Source organism: Lepus europaeus, chromosome 1 (genome assembly GCF_033115175.1).
Source record: "Lepus europaeus isolate LE1 chromosome 1, mLepTim1.pri, whole genome shotgun sequence".
NCBI lineage: Eukaryota > Metazoa > Chordata > Mammalia > Lagomorpha > Leporidae > Lepus > Lepus europaeus.
The window spans coordinates 128406323-128429166 of record NC_084827.1 but is presented as its reverse complement, the minus strand read 5'-3'; the positions used below and the strand labels follow the sequence as shown (position 1 = coordinate 128429166).

Here is a 22844-nt window from a genome sequence, read left to right as displayed (position 1 = left end):
AGAGCATACTTTACAACATAAATTACAGTACTATAAATATATTTTATGTACATTATACATATTCTTAAGACATCATTTTAATATACAGCATATATTGTATTGATTTTCAAACTATTCAGTGCTTTACTTTAATATTATATATATATATATCAGAAACTTAAGAATTTATTTGCATCATTACACTTACAGTAAATGATTTCAAATCAATGAAGCCATATATTGGCCATTGTGTTTCAACCAGTTGAACAGCCAATTATCCATTTATATGAACATTTATGCTATAGCAATAGTTTTCACATGAGTGTTTTCTTTCTATTTTATGGTGATGACTAGAAGAGGGGTTGCAGAGGAATGACAGTAGGGTGTGGGGAAAGCAGTGAAGGGAAGAGAGCATGGGGCAGAGGTGGGAAGGCCAGATGGCTCGGATGAAGAACAGAAGCTGGGATGATTGGCATCTGAGGAGGAGCAACAAAAGTCGGCTGAGTACCAGGACAAAGCCTGTGTCCTACTGGTCCTACTGAGATCTGAGGTAATGATGTTCTGGGGAGAGCTGGGACTTGGGAAAGAAACTGTTGGTGTGGCTGAAGCACTTTGAAGGTCCCCGCAGCTGCGGCTGCGGCTGCGGCTGCAGCAGCTGCAGCATGCTGCTGCAAAACAGTGTGATGGATCGTGGTTACGGAGGTAGAACATAAGGGCTGCTGCAAAGGCAAAGGCTGCAGAGGTGCGCCAGGGGGTGGGCGGGCAGCTGGAGGAAAGGTAAGCTTGACCTTGTTGGTCAACACGTTCGGCTGTATAATGTGCTGGTAGACCTCACATGGTAGACTTTTGAATTTGTCATGGTTTTCTATTGGGATCAATAGTGCTTGTTCTGGTAAAGCTATCGGAGTCAAGATTTGCTCAGTTGTTACAAAGGTATGACCACTGACATGTGCTTCTTTGAATGGTAATGGTGGTTGTGTGTTAAGGATTCCTGAATTATAATGAAGCCACTCAGGGGATGTCTCATTCCCCTTTCCTTGTGGAAGGGCCTCAGCCAGTTCATAATGGCAAAGGTATGACTTAGACTGCGATTGTCTAAAGTTCTTTTCAATATTAGGCACCTTGAAAGGAATTTGCTTCTCATTAATATTTATAGTCTCACTTTCTTCTTTGTGACCATGCAAGGTGTTGTCAAATGCTTCTTTTGTTGGGGCACTAGAGACATAGATAGATGTAGTGGGTTTCTTAGAAACATCTGATAAACCACCTGTAGTAGTCTCTGTTACTGAATTCTCAGCAACACCACTGGTTTCAGGATGAAGGCCATCGCTAGGGTGCAACGCTAGTTGGTTAGTTACTTGGTTGGTTTGTTCTGAGTTCCTTTCAATATTTGCAACTTCTTGTGGTTTTATTTCTTCTTCCTTGTCTTCACCTGCTAACCCATCCAGGTGACATAGTGAAGAACTGTCTTTCATGAGAAAATCTGTATTTTCTTTGATTTCCAAAGTTTCAAATCCAGTGTGGAATTTGCTTCTTTTTCTCCTCCGTTTCTTCTTAGGCTTACAGGAAGTAACTGAAGAACTTGGGGGCCTCAGAAATTCTTCTGGCAAACAACTTTGTTGATTTAAACTTTCATCTGAGGAATAAGAATATGAATGTTGCCTACGTTTTCGATAGAATCTTTCTGATTCATTCGTGACAGAATTGTAACCTCTTTTAACAGCCTGATTCGGACTCGTGCATTTCATGTCATTTTGAAGAACTAAGCATTGCTCATCCTGTCTGTAGTTCGACCTTTTCGCTTTCCAACAACAATAAGTTCTGGAATATGTTAAATTTTGTTTCCCAGGATGTATTATTTTTGGATTTGATTGTCCAGTTAGAACTATTGTGTTCTTTTTGCAGTGTTTCCTGGAGCTGATAGATTCATCATCATTGAATTCAGTGTTCCATATTTTAGACATTTCTTCATTTTCATTTAAGTATATGGATGCTGATACAGGCCTTTTGTCAGGTAACTGATGTGAATCAAGTAACTGCTCTGCAGCTAAACAGTGTTTTTCTGAAATTGGTTCCAGTGGGTTCTTCCTAGTTGTATCGCTACAACTATTCTCTGTTTCCATTTTGTGGTGAGTTCCTGTTTCACTGTTTTTCCCTCTATGGTGATGTTGACATAATTTTCTTCTCTTTTTCTTTCTTCTGCTTTTATGGAACCAGCGTTGATTATCTTTCAACTTTATTTTATTGCATTTCTTATCTAGATTGTCATGTTTCATTGGATTTTTAGTATAATGATACTTTTCTGTTTTCCTTATTCTACAGGAAATATTTTTATATTTCTGACCCATATTCTCATTTTTTCCAGATTCACAACTAGTAGAGAGAATATCATCAGCTGAAAGAGGAGTGACTTGGGTGCACTCATTTCTGCTACCTCTAATTTCACAATCAGTGACTTCTACAATAGAAAGGTTCTTGTAATCTGAAATTGATGTCTTGCAGACATCTTCTCCCTTCTCCTCCGAATCAGGATGACTTAAGGGCATCTTATTTTTATATATATTATTATTTAGTCTAGTGGACTTGAAGTCAAAACAGAGAGGGTTACAGCTATAGGAAATTGATGGTTCTGTAGTTGTGTAGACCAGCATTTCTGATGGCCACTGAAGAATGGTCGATCCATGTTTGTTAAGTACAGGTACAAATGGTTCACATTGTCTTTTTTGGAAATCTGTTTTTTTATGTACATTTAGGTTATCCTCTTTAGTATTTGAAGAGGTCAGTGTCTCAGGACCATTTTTATTTTCAACCTCATTTATAGATACATCATTATCCTTAATGTTTTCCTCTGCGGGAGGTTGCACAGTCATGCAATCATTAGACAGATCGAGAGTTGTGGATTTGTGTCCTAAAGACTCAGAATTATTACAATTCATAGGTATGTCTTCTTTCATAAAAACAACATCTTCCAGTGATATTTGATCTGCTAATGGGACTAACTTTTGGCAATTATCTGCATCAGAAGATAAAGGGAGCTGAAGTTGGCAAAATGAAGGTAATGGCAGAGAATCTTTTTCACTAGTGGTCTCTTTCATTTCTGGAGTTTGAGCAGTTTCTTTGTCAATACACATTACCTCCATTGGATGGAAGGCATCAGCTTTCTCCTCAGAACTCAAAAGCACATCTGCTGGTGAAGACAGGTGAAGGTGACAAGCGCCAGGGAGGAACCTACTTTTTCTGCTAAGTTCTTTTTCCGCAGAGGCATCATCATTGTATTCGGAGAATGCTGCAGCTGAGGACTCCAGCTTCAAGGATGCTTTCTTTGGAAATGCAAAAGAAAAGCCAATTTTGTGTCTGTGAATTCCCTGGGCCTGATCTCCGACTTGGTTATTTTTTTCTGTATAATTATTTGTGTTTTCTTGGTCTGCAGCAACAACGTCTTTCGTATTCTCATCACTATGAATGAAAGCGTATTTGGAATCTTGCTGGTTATTTACTGAATCCACAACAACACTTGAAGAAATTTCATTACAGTTTTCTCTCACAGTAACAGTTGTTGATTTGAACATGGGGCCACTTCCAGGAGCACTACATAAAGAAAAAAAAGTATATGTTGAATTGGATACTCATCCGAAAAAATATTCACAGACATACATATATTTAAATATTTTTCAAGTTTTCAAATCTTTGTAAAGGATTTACTTTCATATGGTACAACTGCCTTCCATGGTGCACAACGTGATTTAGGTTTCGGATTTTGTTTAGGATAACTTGGAGGGGTCTTGAAATTTCTGTGCTCTCAGTGCTTCCCGTGCAAGATTTTCTACTCCCATGGCCTCAAGTGATATTTTGAAGTGTTGTAAAATACTCTAAAGCAAAATTACTTTTAATTTACAAATAGCTAGAATCATTGATAATTTTAGAAAATATGAAGGAAGTTAAAAAAAAAACAATGCTTCACCAATGATTTCTGAAAGGCTGGGAATTCAGTTCAAGAAATCATATTGATCAACATTCTTTGAGCATCTCCCACAGCCTAAGTGGCATGCTGTAATGCAAATATAGCTAAGAGACAAGACTAGCAAGAAGTGCACTCTGGGTATTTTGGACATGCTAGTCTCAATATTTAAAATTACCCTGTGGTTATAAATTACATTATAATATACAATAAGTTGGGCTGGCACCGTGGCTCACTTGGTTAATCCTCTGCCTGTGGCACCGGCATCCCATATGGGCACCGGGTTCTAGTCCCAGTTGCTCCTCTTGCAGTCCAGCTCTCTGCTGTGGCTTGGGAAGGCAGTGGAGGATGGCCCAAGTGTTTGGGCCCTGCACCCGCATGGCAGACCAGGAAGAAACACCTGGCTCCTGGCTTCGGATCGGTGCAGCGTGGTCGTAGTGGCCATTTGAGGGATGAACCAATGGAAGGAAGACCTTTCTCTCTCTGACTCTCTCTCTCTCACTGTCTACAACTCTACCTGTCAAATAAATAAGAAAATATATACAATAAGTGCAAGATAAAAGACTACTTAAGATGTGAATTCCTTTTGTTTGGCATTATTCTATACTATAGTGAACTCTGATTAATGAACACTTAACTGTAAGAATCTCTATGAATCTTATTCTTACACTAACAGAAACATCCTGTGCAGAATTTCCCATGCTATAGTAAAATTCAGATTTTATAAGTAATAAATGACCCAAAAATTTTAGTGGGAAATTTTCTTTATTACTTAGTCACTAAGCCATTGCCTTGTCTACTCCAAAGAAACACTATTACTTTCAGTTTACACATTATTAGAAGCATGTGATTAATGGGAAAATTGTGTGTGTGTGTGTATGCATGTTCTGAAATAAAAACTCTCTAATGAAAATAAAATTTAGGTATGAAAAATTACCTTTTTGTACATAACTTATTATTAACTCTACTTCTCTTAATATAAATTAGAAAATTATATTTGTAAATATTACTTATGGAGCATTACAATAGATCAGTTTCAAGATTCTCCAAAGTATATACTTGTATGATTTTTATTTATTACAACACAAAGTAAACATGTGGTTGGTATAGAACAAATAGCAGTTCTATTAGTAATGTTTTCTTTTTAAAGTTAGTTTCAATCTTATCTGAAATGCACAAAAGGAGAAAGAAGCAGACACAGGGAGAGATGCCATCCAGTGCCTCACTCCTTAACCACTCCAAACAACTGAGGTTGAATCAGCCTAAAGACAGGACTCCAGAACTTAGTCCTGGGCTCTTACATGAGTAGCTGAGACCAAAGTTCTTGAGCCATCATCTACTGCCTCCCAGGGTGTGCATTAGCAGGTTGCTGGAATAGGAAGCAGAACCATGACTTGAATCCAGACACTTCAAATATGGGATGTGGGCAACAGAAGTGGTATCTTAACCAACCATGCCGGATGTCTATCCTCCAAGTTTGTTTTTAGTAATTCCATATAAAAGAACTAAAATGCATTTTAAATTTCATTTTACTATTTCCACATTTGGGATTCATACTATTATTTTGATGTACCAATGCATCCCATAATGCTATTCATTATAAAATAGATCTGATCTTATTAGCCATAGCAAAGCTATAATAAGTCTTTACTATTGAGGGGAAAAAAGGACACTTTAAAAACTGCAGGCATTTAGCATAGTGCTTGAGTTGCTGCTTGGGGCGTCTGCATCCCATATCAGAGTATCTGAGTTTGAAGCCTGGAGTCTGATCCCAAATTGTTTCTAATGTGCATCCTGGGAGGAAGCAGATGCTAGCTCAAGGAGATGAGTCCCTCCCACCCACTTGGGAGACACAGATTGAGTTTCCAGATCCTGCTTCGGCCTGGCTCAGCTCTGGCATCACAGGTATTTAGGGAGTGAAGCGGCAGAAGGGAAATCTTTGTTAGTCTGTGTGTCTGTCTGTATGCTTTTCAAATAAAATACATTGACAAAAGTTAAAGTTTTAAAATACGACTACCCTAGTTTGAAGTAAATGGTCTGTTTTTTTTTTTTCTTTTAATGACAGGCAGAGTTAGATAGAGAGAGAAAGAGAGAAAGGTCTTTCTTTTTCTGTGGGTTCACCCTCCAAATGGCCCCACGGCCAGAGCGCTGGGCCGATCAGAAACCAGGAGCCAGGCGCTTCCTCCTGGTCTCCCATGTGAGTGCAGGGCCCAAGCACTTGAGCCATCCTCCACTGCCGTCCCGGGCCACAGCAGAGAGCTGGACTGGAAGAGGAGCAACCAGGACAGAATCCGGCACCCCAACCGGGACTAGAACCCGGGGTGCCAGCACCGCAGGCAGAGGATTAGCCAAGTGAGCCGCAGCGCCAGCCAAAATGGTCTGATTTATTACATTGCTCACAGCTAACAGCTCTTCCCTGTAGAAAGCAGGTCATAATTTAAGAGTTGTAAAATTTCAATAGTTCAGTTTATCATTTATTTACAGAGAAATTAATTTTGCTTGTGTTATGAAATGCACACACCTTCCTAGTATTTTTTTTTAAATCTTAAAGTTATTATCAAATGAAAGTTATCCAAATAAAAATAGGGGAAGCTGAGTGTGGCCCATTAATGATGATATATATATATATATATATGTATATATATATATATATTAATATGAGATGTTACTTGGGGTCATTAGATAACAAATACACAGGAACTTGTTTTATTACTACCTTATAATTTTTGTTTTATAAATACAAAGTTAATAAAAATGTTTAGATATCAAAAAATAAAATTCCACTTAAAACATATTTGCAAAAAAAGATTATATTATCGTGCTTTTTTCTCTGTTAAATGTTTAAAATTTTACCAATAAATGGAATAGAGTTCAATTACAGATAGCTTGAATTGCAACATAAATGTGAAATTTATTTTCTTACAAGCTAAAATTATAGTCATTTTTGCTTTTTATTGAAATGTGCATTAAACAGGTGTCTGCATAAAATTCACATTCAAATTACTGTTTACAGCCTACAGAAGTCCATGATTATTCTGGATACAGAAATAAATAATTTGCACCCTTATTTCTAACTTCTCACTGTTTTTTGGATTTAAGAAAACTAAATTTCAGTGCACACTCACCATGCTGTTTCCTTCCTTAGCTCAGCCAGCTTGTGCAGGCGTTGCAGGGCCTTTTGCTGTTTTCTTTCATCTTTCCTGGACTTAGATGCTACATTTCGAGCAAATTCCCTTTGTTTCAGTTCTTTGAGCCTCTATCAAAAGATATGGAAATGATTAATAGTATTTGACTCTACAGTAATTCTTAAGTTCTACTGTTGTTGTTCTTGGAATTTTCCAATGCATTATCCTTGACCTCATCAAAGCAAAACACAACATCATGACCATTCACTTCTGATCAAAGTATTTGCTTCCACTTTGGCTTTTGAAAATGCCAATGCATATGTAACATTACAGTAAAAATACATTGATACCTTAGTTAAATAAAAATTGAAAATTTTCTTTCTTCTCATTGATTATTGTTTACTATATTTCTCTGCCCAATTCATATGAAATATGACAGTCATATAAACCCATAACTTTCAAATTCAATTCACTTGTGTAATTCACATACAAATATTTCATATATATATGTGTGTGTCTGTGTAGTATGCATACACATTTACACATATACCAGATTATCTTTATTCATTTATCCACCAATGAACACCTAGTTAGATTTTGCATCTTGACAATTGTGAATACTTTCCTGCCATAAGCATATGTGTGCAGATATCTCTTTGATATAATGATGTAATTTCCTTTGGAGATATGTGTGGTTGTGGTATTACTGGATCATATAATAGGTTTAATTTCAGTTTCTTTGAGGAATCTCTATATTGTTTTCCATAATGGCTATACTAATTTACATTCCCACCAACAGTGTAGACATGACTGTAACCAGTTCCTAAATGTAGATTTAGAAAACTGTGTATATTTAGTATTTAAATGTCTCAATATTGTAGAGATTGTCCAAAAGCACCAAGCTACATTTAAGTATTCCTACCAATCTCCATCATATATGAACACACACTTGTCTTATCTTAGTGATATATTTCCTGGTATCATATCAAGGTAAGAAAACTTACCTAGTATAAGTAATCTTTGAAAAGTTCATGGGAAATGAGTATCATGAAAACACTGAGTGTGGATTTCAATTTTTTTTTGCACCAAAATAAACATTTTTTGATTCCATTTTCCCTGAACTTTGAAGTGGTCTCATATTTCAGTGATAATGAACTGCAGAGATGGTAGCCCTAGCCAAATACTTCAGACAGTCTTATGGCTAGATTCTTCCTCAGCTTAATACCTCTCATATTTTTCTGCAGCAAAAGTAAAGTTTCCACATCACATTTTATATCTTGTACAGCAATATTTAAAGGTGAATACAATCCAGTTAATTCTTCAGAGACTGTTAAATGGAAAAATAAACTTTAATTTCATACAAATAAACACAACAATACTGGCGAGACTTATGGAAATATCAATATTTCAAAAGCTTCCACAACAATTTATTAAAAATCACTCAAAAGAAATGCTTAGTGATCAATGTCAAGATGGAATGACAGAAAGGTAAGATCAGAAAATTAGAAAACTGTTCAAAGGAATGGTTGGGATTATGTGATCTAACTACTCTATTCAAAATGAATTATAATGGTCAATTTTGTATAATTCAATACATGTTTTGGAGACATGTAAAGAGCAAATAGCAAAGCAGAGAGAATCAGTATTCTTTGATTATGATAACTTCCCAGAGGGCCTACTCTACTTTCTTAAGGATTTACTGTTAGTTCTATGCCAAATCAAAATGTAACAAGGATAACACAGATCAAATCAACATTTATCCATCAGTACTCAGATATATGCTCAGGAATCCCATGAAGTTACAAGTATCAATGATCCTGATCTCAGGTTCATGGCAAAAATTTGATCAAGGTGAGAAGGTAGAGAAGAAAAAGGAAGAGAGAGAGAATGAATATAGAATTGGATTTACAACATACATAAAAATTGATTATGTACAGCTCACTCATAAGACACACAAATACACACACACACACACACTTTGTCTAATCACATCCAAATTATAGGTTTCTTCAAGTAGAATTGCTGGAATAAAAGATACATATGTGCTCTTTTTGAGACTTTTGATGTTTTTCTAACATATAATGATAACTACACACTTTTGCACTCCTCTCAACATTATATGAGCTTATATACCATATCCAATGTTAAGTAATATCACTCTAAATTTTTAGTTGAGAGTTAATAAGTGATATATCATTGACATTTTCTTATAATTTACTTACTAGGATGGATGAATTATTGTAATATTTAAAAATATTTTATTAACATGGAACATGTATACTTTTTTACCAGGCACTATACACTATTTCAAGCATGTATACAATGTAAACTTATCAAACCAGGGAACTAGTTTTCCCACTTCTTTATCTTTTGCTTGTGTTTGGAGACTACCAGCCTCTCTTTTCCAGTTTCTATACAGCATGCAACACATTATTGACTGAAGCTTTTTTTTTTTTTTTTGACAGGCAGAGTGGACAGTGAGAGAGAGAGACAGAGAAAGGTCTTCCTTTTGCCGTTGGTTCACCCTTCAATGGCTGCTGCGGCGGGCGTACGGCGTACGCCGGCGCACCGTTTGACGCCGTCCTGGCTGAAGTATTTTACATGCATATTAACTCTCTGTGTTTCTTCACTTAGAACTGATACTGCTCTTTAAAATGTATTAAGTGGCTGGCACCCCAGCTCACTTGGCTAATCCTCCGCCTGTGGCGCCAGTGACCTGGGTTCTAATCCCGGTTGGGGCGCTGGATTCTGTCCCAGTTGCTCCCCTTCCAGTCCAGTTCTCTGTTGTGGCCTGGGAAGGCAGTGGAGGATGGCCCAAGTGCTTGGGCCCCTGCACCCATGTGGGAGACCAGGAGGAAGCACCTGCCTCTTGACTTGGGATTGGCACAGCGCACCGACCGTAGCAGCCATTTGGGGGACGAACCAATGGAAAAACGAAGACCTTTCTCTCTGTCTCTCTCTCTCTGTCTAACTCTGCCTTCCAAAAAAATGTATTAAGCAAAATTTTATACATTACCATGTTTGATTCTGAAAATAAACTGACCCATAGACTGGCTTGCATTGTTATCTATGTTTAGATATGACAAAACTGAAGCTAAGAAAATTTTAGAGACTTGTCCAGAGTCAAAAGCAAGTGGTAAAAACTGGAGTGGAATAAATGTTTCTTAGAAGATGTCCTTTGATTTTTCTATACTATATGTTATTCAAGCTAATTCTTCTGCATATATTCATTTATCTTTCATTGACTGACTTCTGTTTTCCAGGTGCTAACCTTTTCTTTAAGGACTTTAAAGAGTTACAGAGAGAGATGGGAAGACACAGAGAGAGAGAGAGAGAGAGATTTTCCATCTACTGGTTCACTCCTCAGATGGCCACAATGGCTGAGCCAGAAGAGACCAAAGCCAGGAACCAGGTGATTCTTCTAGGTCTCTCATGTGAACAGCAGGAGTACAAGCATTTGGGTCATCTTTCACTGCTTTTCCCAGGCCATTAGCAGAGAGCTGGATCCAAAGTGGAGCAGCAGGGACACAAATTGGTACCATACAGGATGTTGGCATTGAAGGTCACAGCTTTACCCACTACATCACAACACAGGCCCCAGGTGCTATTCCAAGCACAGTTGATGGGTACCTCTGTGACAAGGTTTGGGGGAGGGGGTACCTCCACAATTTTTTCCACTGTAGTTGAGAGAATCACAATATAGCATAATAGATAATAAGGAGTTCTGTAGACAAAATAAAGTTAAGCAGAGAGGGTCATAGTTACGTGGCAAGGGAAGGATAGCATTTCATATACCGTGATTAGGGAAAGTGTATTAATTTTCTATATCTGTATAACAAATCACCAGCATTTAACATCACACCACACATTTATTATCTGTTCATATTCACGCATCAGTATGCCTGTCCTTTGTTCAGCCAGGTGTCTACTAGGCTCTATTCCCTGTGAACGTTTACGTGGGGAAAGAATTCCCTCTAAAGTCCCTAAGGCTGTCAGCATAATTCTTCTCCTTGTGGTTTTGGGACTAAGAGCCCGTGTTTTCTACAGACTGCCATCTAAGGCCACTCTCGGTAACCAGCAGTTTAGTGTCCTATGACCCTTTCAGAAAGTGTCTTCCAATATAACAGCTTCTTCAAAGGCAGCAAGAAAGCATCCACTCTTGTAAGATTAATTCTTACTTAGCATAAAGTATATAAAGTTAAAGGAGTGGTGTCTCATCATTTTTCATATTAAACAATTAGAAAAAAGTCCACAGGTTGCACACACACTCAAGGGAAGGGGTTTACATGAGTGTATAATGGTATGACATATTGAGAATCACTTAGAGTATGTTCTTCATGTAAGATGACACTTGAGCAAAGACCTGCAGATGAGGAATAAGCTAGAAAGCTATCGCAGGCAAACAATAATCCAGGAAGACCTGCCAGAATAAAACTAATAATTAATAGTAGCCTTTTCCCCTGTGATCTCTGTTCCTAGACACACAGTAATGCTGATTTCTTCAGCTGAGAGTATATAAAGGATGGAGAAAAAAAGAGTTATCTAAACCATGACAGTAGGCAAGTGGCAATTGATGGAGAAAGAGGAAATTTGGCTTATTTTTCAGTGGTTCTGCAGGAGATGCAGACAACTATAGTACCACAGCCTCTTTCTTGGACAGGGATGAAGCTAAATCCCCACAACGTTCAAAACTTCAAGCAGTAAACTGGGTTGCTCTCTTTTCTTGAAATAAGAAATAGCCAGACGACTGCATTATTTTCTGGAAAAAAGTTTAGTGTGTTTTTGAATGTATGCAAGATAAGAGTATCATGTTAGCTAAATTTGTGCATTAGTTGTGGTTTAAGGAGATATGTAGTGGTGCCAAGTTAACAAGAAAATCTTGTGTCAATTTAGCTAGGACATGGTATCCATATTCTTGGTCCAATATAAATTTAGATTTTACTGTGAAGGTATTTTTATTTGAGATTAACATTTAAAACAGTAAATTCTTACCCTCCATAATATGAATGAGCCTCATTCAGTTAATTGAAAGGCTTAAGAAAAAAGGCTTGGTTCCCAAAGGAAGGAATTATACCTTCAGACAAGCTTCAGACTTGGGACTAAAACATCAATTAAACCTTGGGATTCTAGCCTGGGGGCTACCCTTCAGGTTTTAGACATGCCAGTGCCTACAATTTCTCTCTCTCACTCTCTCTCTCTTTTTCTCTCTCTCTCTCTCACACAGACACACACACACACACGTCCTACTGGGCTACTGAATGCTGATTAATACAGATTTTCATCAGAAGTGATCTATTGTGATTTGAGGTGAACACTCTAAGTTGCTTTCACATTATCAGTTAAAACCTTCTACTTCATTAACAGATTCACTTTTTGGATGACAGAAAGGTCCTCAACTAAAGCAATAAAAAATGCTAGCCTCATGGTAAATAAAACTGGTTATGTCACACAGTCGTCCAAAATTGAATTACAAGTATATGTTTCTGATGAGGATAACCCTAAAGCCAAGTCTCATTAAAGAAAAATATTCTATTTTCTATCAAGAGATTTTCTTCCCATCTATATGTAATTGTGAGTCTTAGGTGGGTAGTAACCATTTTTCCATTTTGAAACTATAAATTTGGCAAAGTCCTAGATGTTGTACACTAGAGCAGAAACACAAAATGATGACCAGTCCCTAACAAATAGCATCTTCCAATTAGCAGCATCAAACCGGTACTGACTGATTACCTAGAATTTTGAATAAAAAAGTCAAGTTGTAAGGTTTTTTTTAATTTATAGTTGAATGTAGTATTAACACATTTTGACTTATTAGATGTGTCTTCAAATTTTTAGACCTCTGTTTTCTCAAATGATATCTCAGATTTTTCCCTGTTTTTACTTTTTTAGATCTAATTCCAATGTTACTGCTTAAGATGGAGTCTGTTGATATTGGAAAAAATATATATTCAGAGCAATATGCATTACCTTGTTAATTATTTTCACTACCACAAGTAAATCCATTACTATCTTTTTCCAGGAATTCTGCTACTAATCATACTTTAAATATATTAAATATATTACCCATTGTTACTGTTTCTACAGGCTTAAAACTTCCTTTGAATGTCAGAGTTGTTGCTGTCAAGAACTATTTTCAATGGCTTTTGAAAAACTTATGTATGCTTTTTACCTTATAGAGAAGTAATACTTTCAAAGAATTACAACTCAATCACTGTCTCTATTTCCAGATTCAATTTAGCTCTCTTGAAACACACTATGCACTGGGTTCTATTGGAATGTTAGCAAATACATTTCTTCAGAAAAGGTTAAGATAGTCTAGTGGATGGTATCACAGTTTAATGTGTCATTTCCTTCTAGTCATTATTTAATCAATGGCATTATGCTGAGTGATTCTGTGGAACACTCCATTTCAAATTTCTTTTTCCATTACTATCATGAATGTGTATCATTTGGACTTTTCTCATGGCAGCTTTAAAAGCATCTAATCTCTTAATGGCATATCAGATCTGAACAATATCTTTCCCCAAGGCCTCTCATTCTTTAGATTCCATTAACTCAAGTTTCTCTTTGTGGACAAAAAACTCATTCTAGTTCTAATATAAAAGTCTTTGCAATCAGTATGTGTTATGTCTAAAACTGATTTTCCAACCATTCAGTTCATTTTCTTAAGTGCTGGATCAGAAGTGTCTCATGCATTGTAAGTGCTCATGAATGCTTGTCAAATTGAATTGGCACAGGATGGTAGTGATTAACTTCCTTAGAAAATAGGAGGCTTTGAAAATTTGCTAACAAAAATCTGGATAAGATCTTTCGTAGCACAGTGAGAGCCATGGAAACTCAATATAAGAGATACTGACACTATTATTTGAAAAACACACAGACAACTTGAATGGGAAGAAATTGAAGAATAGTCAAGACTTGTGGTTCAACTTCATTAGGATATACTATGGGACTAAAATTGAGTTGCAAAAATTTAGAATATTCTTATATTACAATGTTATTTTAATATATATATGTACATATATTATCTATGAGAAAGAGAGAGAGAGAGAGAGAGAGAGAGAGAAATCTTTTGATGGTTCACTCCCCATATGACCTTAATGTCTGGGGATGGACCAGGGTGAAGATAAGAGCAAACTCAATCCAGGTCTCTCATGTAGGCAACAGAAACTCAGATGCTTGAATCATCATCTGCTGCTTTCTAAGGGTGTACATCAGCAGGAAGCTGGAATGGAGTTTGTGGTCAGGACTTGGCCCCAGGCACTCCTAAATATGGTACAGGAATTCCAACTGGAATCTTAACTGCTATGCCAACTGCTGTAAAACAGTGTAGCCACAATGGAAAATATTTGTTCAGATTCATACAAATTAAGCATATAATCACCATATATGACCTAAAAATTACATTTCAAGGTATTTGCTCCAAGTGTTTGAAAGCAGGCATTCAAAGGAACATTTGATCATAGTAGCAGTATCTGAAACAGCCAAAAGATGGAAACAACTCAAATGCTCATCAAAGATAAAATTACAAGACAATCCATAAAATGGACCAAAACATAGCCATAAAAAAGAACACACAACATGAATGTACCTCATGAATATTATTCTATAATCACAGGGGTGGGGAATGTACAGCCCCTGAGCTATGTAAGGCCTATGAAATCATTTGCTCTGGCCCTGTTAAAGTAACTGTAGGTAGAACTCAAAGTTTAAGAATCTGCAGCAGGTTAATTTTTAAGTTGATAATTTTGGATGTCATGTGAATGACACTATAAATATCCAAATGACCTTTGGCAATAAAAGTTACCCCATCCTTTTAGGAAAGAAGCTAGACACAGAAAGTCACATATTCTAAGATCCAATTTAGATGAAATATACTGGATAGCTAAAGTTATAGGGACAGAAGATTAATAATTGTCTGAGGCCATGAGTAGAGGAAAAGGGGAGCAGTGGCTGTTTAAAGGGTATCTGGAGGGCCCAGAACTGTGGCACAGCAGGTTAAACCACCATCTGCAGCATCCTACATGGTCACAGGTTGGAGTCCCTGATGCTCCACGTCCACTCTAGCTACCTGCTGATGCACCTGGGAAAGCAAAGAAAGATGGCCCAAGTACTTCGGCCCCTGCACCCACGCCAGTGACCCAGATATAGCTCCAGGCTCCTGACTTTGGCCTGGCCTAGTCCATACCATTGTGGTCATTTTGGGGGGTAAACCATAGGATGGGGTATCTCTCTCTAGCTATCTCTCTTTCTTTGTAACTCTGCCTTTCAAATAAATAAATAAATCTTTTTTAAAAAGGGCATTTATTTTATTTTGGGGTCATGAAAATCTTTTAGAACTAGATAAAGCGATTATGTAATATTGTGAGTATACTATATACCACTGAATTTTATCTTCATGGATCATTTTATATGTTCTTAAGTATTTGCAGATAGTCTATTGATAACTTTAAAGCATGTTGTATCTATTACAAACTCATTGAAAGATAAGACAGGAATATATTTTTAGAATGTAATAAACATAAATTAGAATATTATATATGATAAATTTTGATTTTGCTGAAGAATGTCGACGACTTAAATCACTTTTAAATATATAATTATTCTCCGAAAACTTAGTAATGGTGGAAGTTTCATTTCTCAGCTTTAAAAAAACAAACCTAATGAACTAACATTGCAAGAAAACTCTGTATCAGTCCACTATAGGAATAGTGCTAGGACTGTTAGGATTCAACTAAAGTTAATTAGTGGTAGATTAATAAGAAACCCAGGACTTAACATTTTTTATTGTTTTATTGGCATTTATGCATGGTTCAAAGATTTGAATTCCTGCTTGGCTAATAAAGTCTTCTCTCACATACTCAAACAAGTAGATTGTACAGTCAGAACATTGTGCCATGGTAAGTCAACTGCTAAGGCCAACTCTTGTGAAAGTAAACGTGTATTCAGCCTCCAATGTAATGATATTTTCAAGCAATTTAATAAACTATGTAATTAGTAATAATATCTCCTATGTTATTAGATAATAGTTGACAATATAGGACTTGATTCTAACAAACCTTTGTTCAAAATTTCTTTCTACAAAACTGCAGTGGCTGGCACTGTGGCGTAGTGGGTAAAGCTGCAGCCTGCAGTGCTGGCATGCCATATGGGCGCTGGTTCGAGTCCCGGTTGCTCCTCTTCCAATCTAGCTCTCTGATATGGCCTAGGAAAGCAGTAGAAGATGGCTCAAGTCCTTGGGCCTCTGAATCTGTCTGGGAAACCTAGAGGAGGCTCCTGGCTCTTGGCTTCAAATTAGCACAGCTCCAGCTGTGGTGGACATCTGGGGGAGTGAACCAGTGGATGGAAGAACTCTCTCTACCTCTGCCTTTCTGTAACTCTGCCTTTCATATAAATAAATAAGCCTTAAAAAAAAACTGGAACCATTTAACATATTATTTCACCATAATATGCAGAAATAATTAATCCACTTGATTCAGCTGAGGTGAAAATTAAACTACTCATTTTGTTGATTTTCCCTTTTTGATTTTCATTTATTTGAATATATTTTCTCAGTGTTCAATAATTTTTAAAAATTATGTATTTATTTTAAGGAAAACCAAGAAAGAGAGAGAGCAGGAAGAATTTCCATCCACTGGTTCACTTCCCCACATGGGTGCAATAGCCAAGTCAGGGCAGAACAAAGCTGGTAGCCAGGAATGCCATCAGGTTCTCCCATACGGGAGGCAAGGAGCCAGGTACTTGCGCAATTTTCTGCTGCTTTCCCTAGTGCTTTAGCTTCTGTTAAGTTAATTCCTAAATAGTTTGTCTCTACGATGGGATTGTAAATTAATGTGTTATTCAAATTCCTTTTAGAGTTGTTTGTTGTTAATATCTAGAAATGCAAATGATATTTGTATGTGATTTTGTACCCTGCAAATATACTGTGTTAATTTTTGTAGTTCTCATTTTTTTTAACTTTTATTTAATGAATATAAATTACCAGTGTACAGCTTATGGATTACAATGGCTTCCCCCTCCCATAACTTCACTCCCATCCGCAACCCTCCCCTCTCCCGCTCCGTCTCCCCTTCCATTTGCATCAAGATTCATTTTCAATTCTCTTTATATACAGAAGATCAATTTAGTATAAAAATTGCAACAGTTTGCACCCACATAGAAACACAAAGTGAAACATACTGTTTGAGTACAAGTTATAGTATTAAATCACAATGTACAGCACATTAAGGACAGAGATCCCACATGAGGAGCAAGTGCACAGTGACTCCTGTTGTTGACCCAACAAATTGACACTCTAGTTTATGGCGCCAGTAACCACAATAGGCTCTTGTCATGAGTTGCCAAGGCTATGGAAGCCTTCCAAGTTTGCCGACTCTGATCATATTTAGATAAGGTCATAAAAGACAGAGTGAGGATAGTAACCAATGATCCTAAGAGTGGCATTTACCAGGTATGAACAATTATACAGCATTAAGTGGGGAAGAGGACCATCAGTACACACAGGTTGGGAGTAGAGCCATTGGTGGTAGAGTAGAGGTTATGATTACAAAGGAATGAGGCCCAAGTGTGCTAGACAGGGTCTAGAACAAAGGAAAGAGTCATTATTAGAGGAGCTAAGAAAGGTGCTGTCTAAACTACAATTAAGTTTTCTGATTGAGAGGCAAATAGAACCTGATAGAAGGGGCTTGATAATAATCTGGTGGGCTTTAGGCCTTGTAAGTTAAGAGGCCCAGACCCATCTATCTCTTCACATGGGGTATATCCTAAGGGAGGTGTGAACCTCCTAGGGGAAGGCACTCTGTTGACTTTCATTACTTGGCTGGCCTGAGAGGAGAGCTGGCCAGGTAAAGGCAGGGGGCATCTCTAACAAGAAATTTACAGTTCTGCCTGTAATGTTGCTGACCCTACTTGACCATACCCTCAGCTGCAGTGGTCACTTTGGAAGTTGGGCTGAGTGAAGGGCTTTTCAGCTTAGAGCCAATAAGATCCGTGGTTCTGACCTGGGCATCCTTCGACTCCAGGGCAGGTCCATTTCCAGTGATCCAACTCTTGGCAGAGCTGCCAGGGCTCTTCACAAGTGACTTCTGCTGAAGCCCAGGCTTACCACATTGAAAGCCACTGCAGTGGACTGGCCTGTTGGGTCTCCTTGAGGGCAGATCACTGTACAGATCAGCCATTAATAGGCCTGCCACCCATTGCTTCTGATGCCGAGCTTTCTTTTCCTCCTGGTTTGTGTTAAAGCAGACCAGAGGATGCAAGTCAAGGGAGTGCCCGTGTCCCATCTCTAATCTTCGGTGGCCTGAACTACAAGTCTATAGTCACAGGCATGTTCTGTAGTAGTTTTTCTAAGGTAGACAATGCCCATGAGGAAAATTATATTCTCACTTTAAAACTTTCTTTCCCTTTGGTCTGAAAGGGAGGTTTTTTCTACTTACTGTATACTTGGCTGATGGCAAAGTGAATCTAGCTAGGAGATTATTATTTAAGTTCTTATTTTGGTTATGCTATTACAGAAAAATGTTAGCCATCTCTTTTATAAGGTCTGAAGATTAAATTGTGCATCCTACAGATTCTTTCATAATAGAATTAGTTTCCTACCTTGAAGAGAATAGAGAAATGAAAGAACAAGTTGGGCTTAGAATAGAGAAATGAGGGAGCAAGTCCTAGATCGCTTGCTGACAATAGCAATATCACATGAATACTTAGAAAACAGTTTCAACCATTAGATAACAACTTAAGAAAACATTTACCAGAAGGTCCAATGCCTTCTATAAATTTTAAGAATCATGTATTTGAAAACACCTCAAATATCTAACATGGTATAGTTTGTTTAACCAGTAAACTTAAGCACAAACATATAAAATGTTTATAGTTTCTTTCTACCAACAAGTTTAAAACATGATACACAGATTCAGGTCACACAAATTAAAATGTATCTTCGATTGATTTTAGCAGCTTAAATTTATGGACAATCTTATCTATAAGCCATTTAAAATAAAACTCTTAATAAAATTTCCCCATGTGGACATATAATATGTACACACATATAAGATAGCATAGTAGACCAATATAGCAATTTTAATAATAGCTTTTAAAATCTTTAACTCTTTTTGTAGATTGCCAATTGATTTGAATTGCTTTTTGTTTTTAGTAACCTCAGTTAACCATACTTTCTCTCAGTTGGTACTGTTAATACATTATTGGCTTCATCTGTTTACAGAGCCATCCCAAATTACTGACTACAATAGAAGTGGCTGGAAAAAGTCCATAGGAACCTATAGGAGGACAGCTAAACACAGAACCAACAACGCTTTAGTTTTGTGAGCAGCAAATCATATATAACTGTGGATGACAAAAGACTTTAAGTTGCCATGTTTAAAATTATAAACTCATCAGCCAACAAGAGGCACTTGCTTACTTCACAGTATTTTTGAAAGCACCAGTAGGATTTTACAAGTATTTAACCCTTTAGGCCTCTGGGGCTTTCTCATTAAGATAACTATCATGTCTAATAACACAAGATCATTAGACTTTTTAATTCTCAAACATTTGTATTAATAGCATTTTCCATTATAGAAACTTAAAGTTTGGTACCACATCACATCTTGACAGTACTTCTTTCTGGAGTATTTATGGTTTCCTACTTATAAGAACATATAGAGATAATTTAATGCTTACTTTTATATTTAGATGTCACTTACTTTTTTGTTGCTTAATTGTTCTAGCTAGTATTTCCAGTATGATGTTGACTTGAAGTGGTGAGAGTAAATATCCTTCTCTTGTTACACTCTTCAAGGAAAAACTTTCAAATTTTCTCCATCATGTCTGAAGTTAGCTGTAGACTTTGAATATATGACTTGTATGGTGTTATGTACATGTAATATTTTAGAGGCTTCAATCATGAAAAGTTGCTAGATTTTGTAAAAAAATTTTTACACCTATTGTTAGGATCATGTGATTTTTTTTTACCATTCTGTTTTTAAAGATTGATTTTATTTATTTGAAAGACAGAGTTACAGAGGTAGAGACAGAGAGCGGTCTTCCATCCGATGGTTCACTCCCCAGATGGCCGCAATGGCTGGAGCTGCGCCGAACTGAAGCCAGGAGCCAGGAGCTTCTTCTGGGTCTCCCACGTGAGTTCAGGGGCCCAAGGAGTTGGGCCACCTTTTCTACTGCTTTCCCAGGCCACAGCAGAGAGCTGAATTGGAAGTGGAGCAGCTGAGACTCGAACCAGTGCCCAGGTGGGATGCTGGCACTTCAGACAGGGCTTTAACCCATTGCGCCACAGCGTCAGCGCCCCATTCATTCTTCTATTGTAGTGTGTCACCTAGATTGATTTGTGTACATCAAGCCATCTTCTCATTCCATGAATAAATTCCACTTAATCTTGGTTAATGATAGCTCTAATATGTTTCTTCAGTTTTCTTGTGGTGTCTTTGTTACTATGGTGAGGTTGGCCTTGTAAAATGAATTTAGAAGTGCTTTCTACACTTCAATTTTGTGGAAGAGTTTAAGAAGTACTGGTATTTCATTTTTGTGTTTGAAGTTATTTGATCTTGGGCTTTCCTTGTTAGAGAGGCTTGATTATCACTCAATCTCAGTATTTGATTTGATCTAGTGAGGATTTCCATTTATCCCTAATTAAGTCTTGATAGGTTCTTTGTCTCTAGGAATTTATTCATTCTTTCTAGTTTGTCCAATATGTTGGCACATATTTATTCATAAGTCTCATATAATCTTTTATTACTGGGACATCAGTTGCAATGTCTCCTAAAACGTTTCCACATAGTAAAGGAAATGATCAATAAAATTAAAAGGCAACTTACAAACAGATAATATTTGTAGGCCATATTATCTGACAAGTAGTTAGTATCCAAAATATATAAAGAAATTCTATAATTTAATAGCAAGAATAACAATAAACACTACTAATAATTGAGATAACCCAAACATGAAATAGGTGAAATAACTGAACAGACCTCACTCCAAAAAAGACACAGAAATGGCCAACAGGCTTATCATAAGGTGCTTGATATCACCAATCATCAAGGAAATGCATATCAAAACCTCAGAGAGTTATTACCTTGTGTCTGTTATGAAAAGTATTATTGGAAACGTGCCAGTGAAGGATATAGAGAAAAGGCCTGATTCTTTTAGTATTTACATGATGCAATCAGCATGGACATTTCTCAAAAATTTAAGTACAATCATCATATGCCTACTAATCTACTTCTGAGTATATGAGGAAATGAAATCAGGATCTTAAAAAATTTGCACTTTAATAGTCACTTCAGTACCATTTGAAATTAGTGTTCACAAGCAAATTAATGGGTAAATAAATAAAAATAAATAATGAAATATATATATATATATTCTTAAAAAGGAAGGGAACAACATGGATGGATCTGGAAGGCCTATGCCAAGTTAAATAATCCATATCATAAGGACAAACATTAAATTATAAAAGTTTCATGCAGACTCTTATATAGTCAAACTCACAGAAGCAGGGAGTGGAATGGTAATTGCCAGAGGCTGGGAGTGGTGGTAGGATTGGGTAGGGGTGTATAAGGAAGAGAAGGCTAACATTAATCAAAAGAAACAGAATTTAAGTTGTGCAAGGTGAATAAGTATAAGTCGACCTGAACCTGAACCTGAGACCAGCATGGCATGTATTTCAAATACATCCTGGACATAACAACAACAATATTAATAGGACACTTTACTCTGATAATACTGAAAGTGAAGAAGGAAAATTCTGATCCTTCCAATGCAAAAGCTGAAGACAAGGCTTATTTTGTTTGATTTGATTACGTGTTGGCTGCTCTTTTGAAAAAATAATGTTGTCTTGAGTGACACATAAAAATGGTACATATATATGAGACAGCATGTCAGGTTTCCAAACATGCACATATTTGTATGAGGTTAATGGGTTAAGTATATATATCCCCTAAATATTTATCACTTTATGGTAAAAACATTTATATATCTTCTTCCCTCTAGAAGATTATATATTTATTTGAAAGGCAGAATGGCAAGTAGGGGGAGATGCATAGGCAGAGGTAGAGATACGAGAGAGACCTTGCACCTGCTGATTCACTCCTTAAATGGTCACAATGGCTGGGGCTGGTCCAGGCCAAAGCCTACAGACTGGGTTTATTTGAGTTTCCCACGTGGGTGGCAGTGGTGCAACACTGGGGACATCTTCCATTGCTTTCTCAGGAACATAGCATGGAGCTGGATCAGAAGTAGTGAACCTCGGATTCAAACTGGCATTCTGATAGGGGATATGGTCCTTGCAAACTTCAGTTTAACCCTCTAAGACAGAATTCTGGCTCCCAAATCCTATAATGATAATAAAAATATAATAAAATATGCTTTCTGTCAGCCTGAAATAAAGTGGCCCCAAGGCAGCCCAAATATCCTTGGAACAGTGTCTTCAAGAGAACAAGCTTGACTGTCATTCCATCATCAAGTTTACAGCAATCACTGAGTAAAACAGGAAGAAAAGAACACCACAAGTACGTGTATATTGTGGTTGTCAAGGTAACAGACATCACAACAATAGGCTGTGAAGAATCTCTATGACATCGTTGTGGCAAAGGTCAACACTGATCAGGCCTGATCGCGAGAAGATAAATATTTGACTGGTTCCTGACTGATTCCTGGGATCTTGCCAACAAAACTGGGATCATGTCCTCTGAGTCTAGCTGGATAACTGTATATATAATTTTTTCAAGATAAAACAAAGTAAAAATATACTCCTAAGGTACTAGTTGGCAAAA

The 22844-nt window shown here is 37.1% G+C and overlaps 1 protein-coding gene across 1 annotated transcript in view; it reads right to left on the bottom strand.

The window, feature by feature from the left end:
• Positions 1–329: 329 nt before the first annotated feature.
• Positions 330–22844, bottom strand: part of ZNF804A (zinc finger protein 804A) — a 343178-nt gene continuing 320663 nt past the window's right edge. Inside the window, exons 3-4 of the mRNA XM_062201039.1 lie at positions 7063–7193; positions 330–3567 (exon numbers count right to left, since the gene is read on the bottom strand). Of these exons, the coding sequence (XP_062057023.1) occupies positions 330–3567; positions 7063–7193 (3369 nt within the window). The remainder of the gene's footprint in view (positions 3568–7062; positions 7194–22844) is intronic.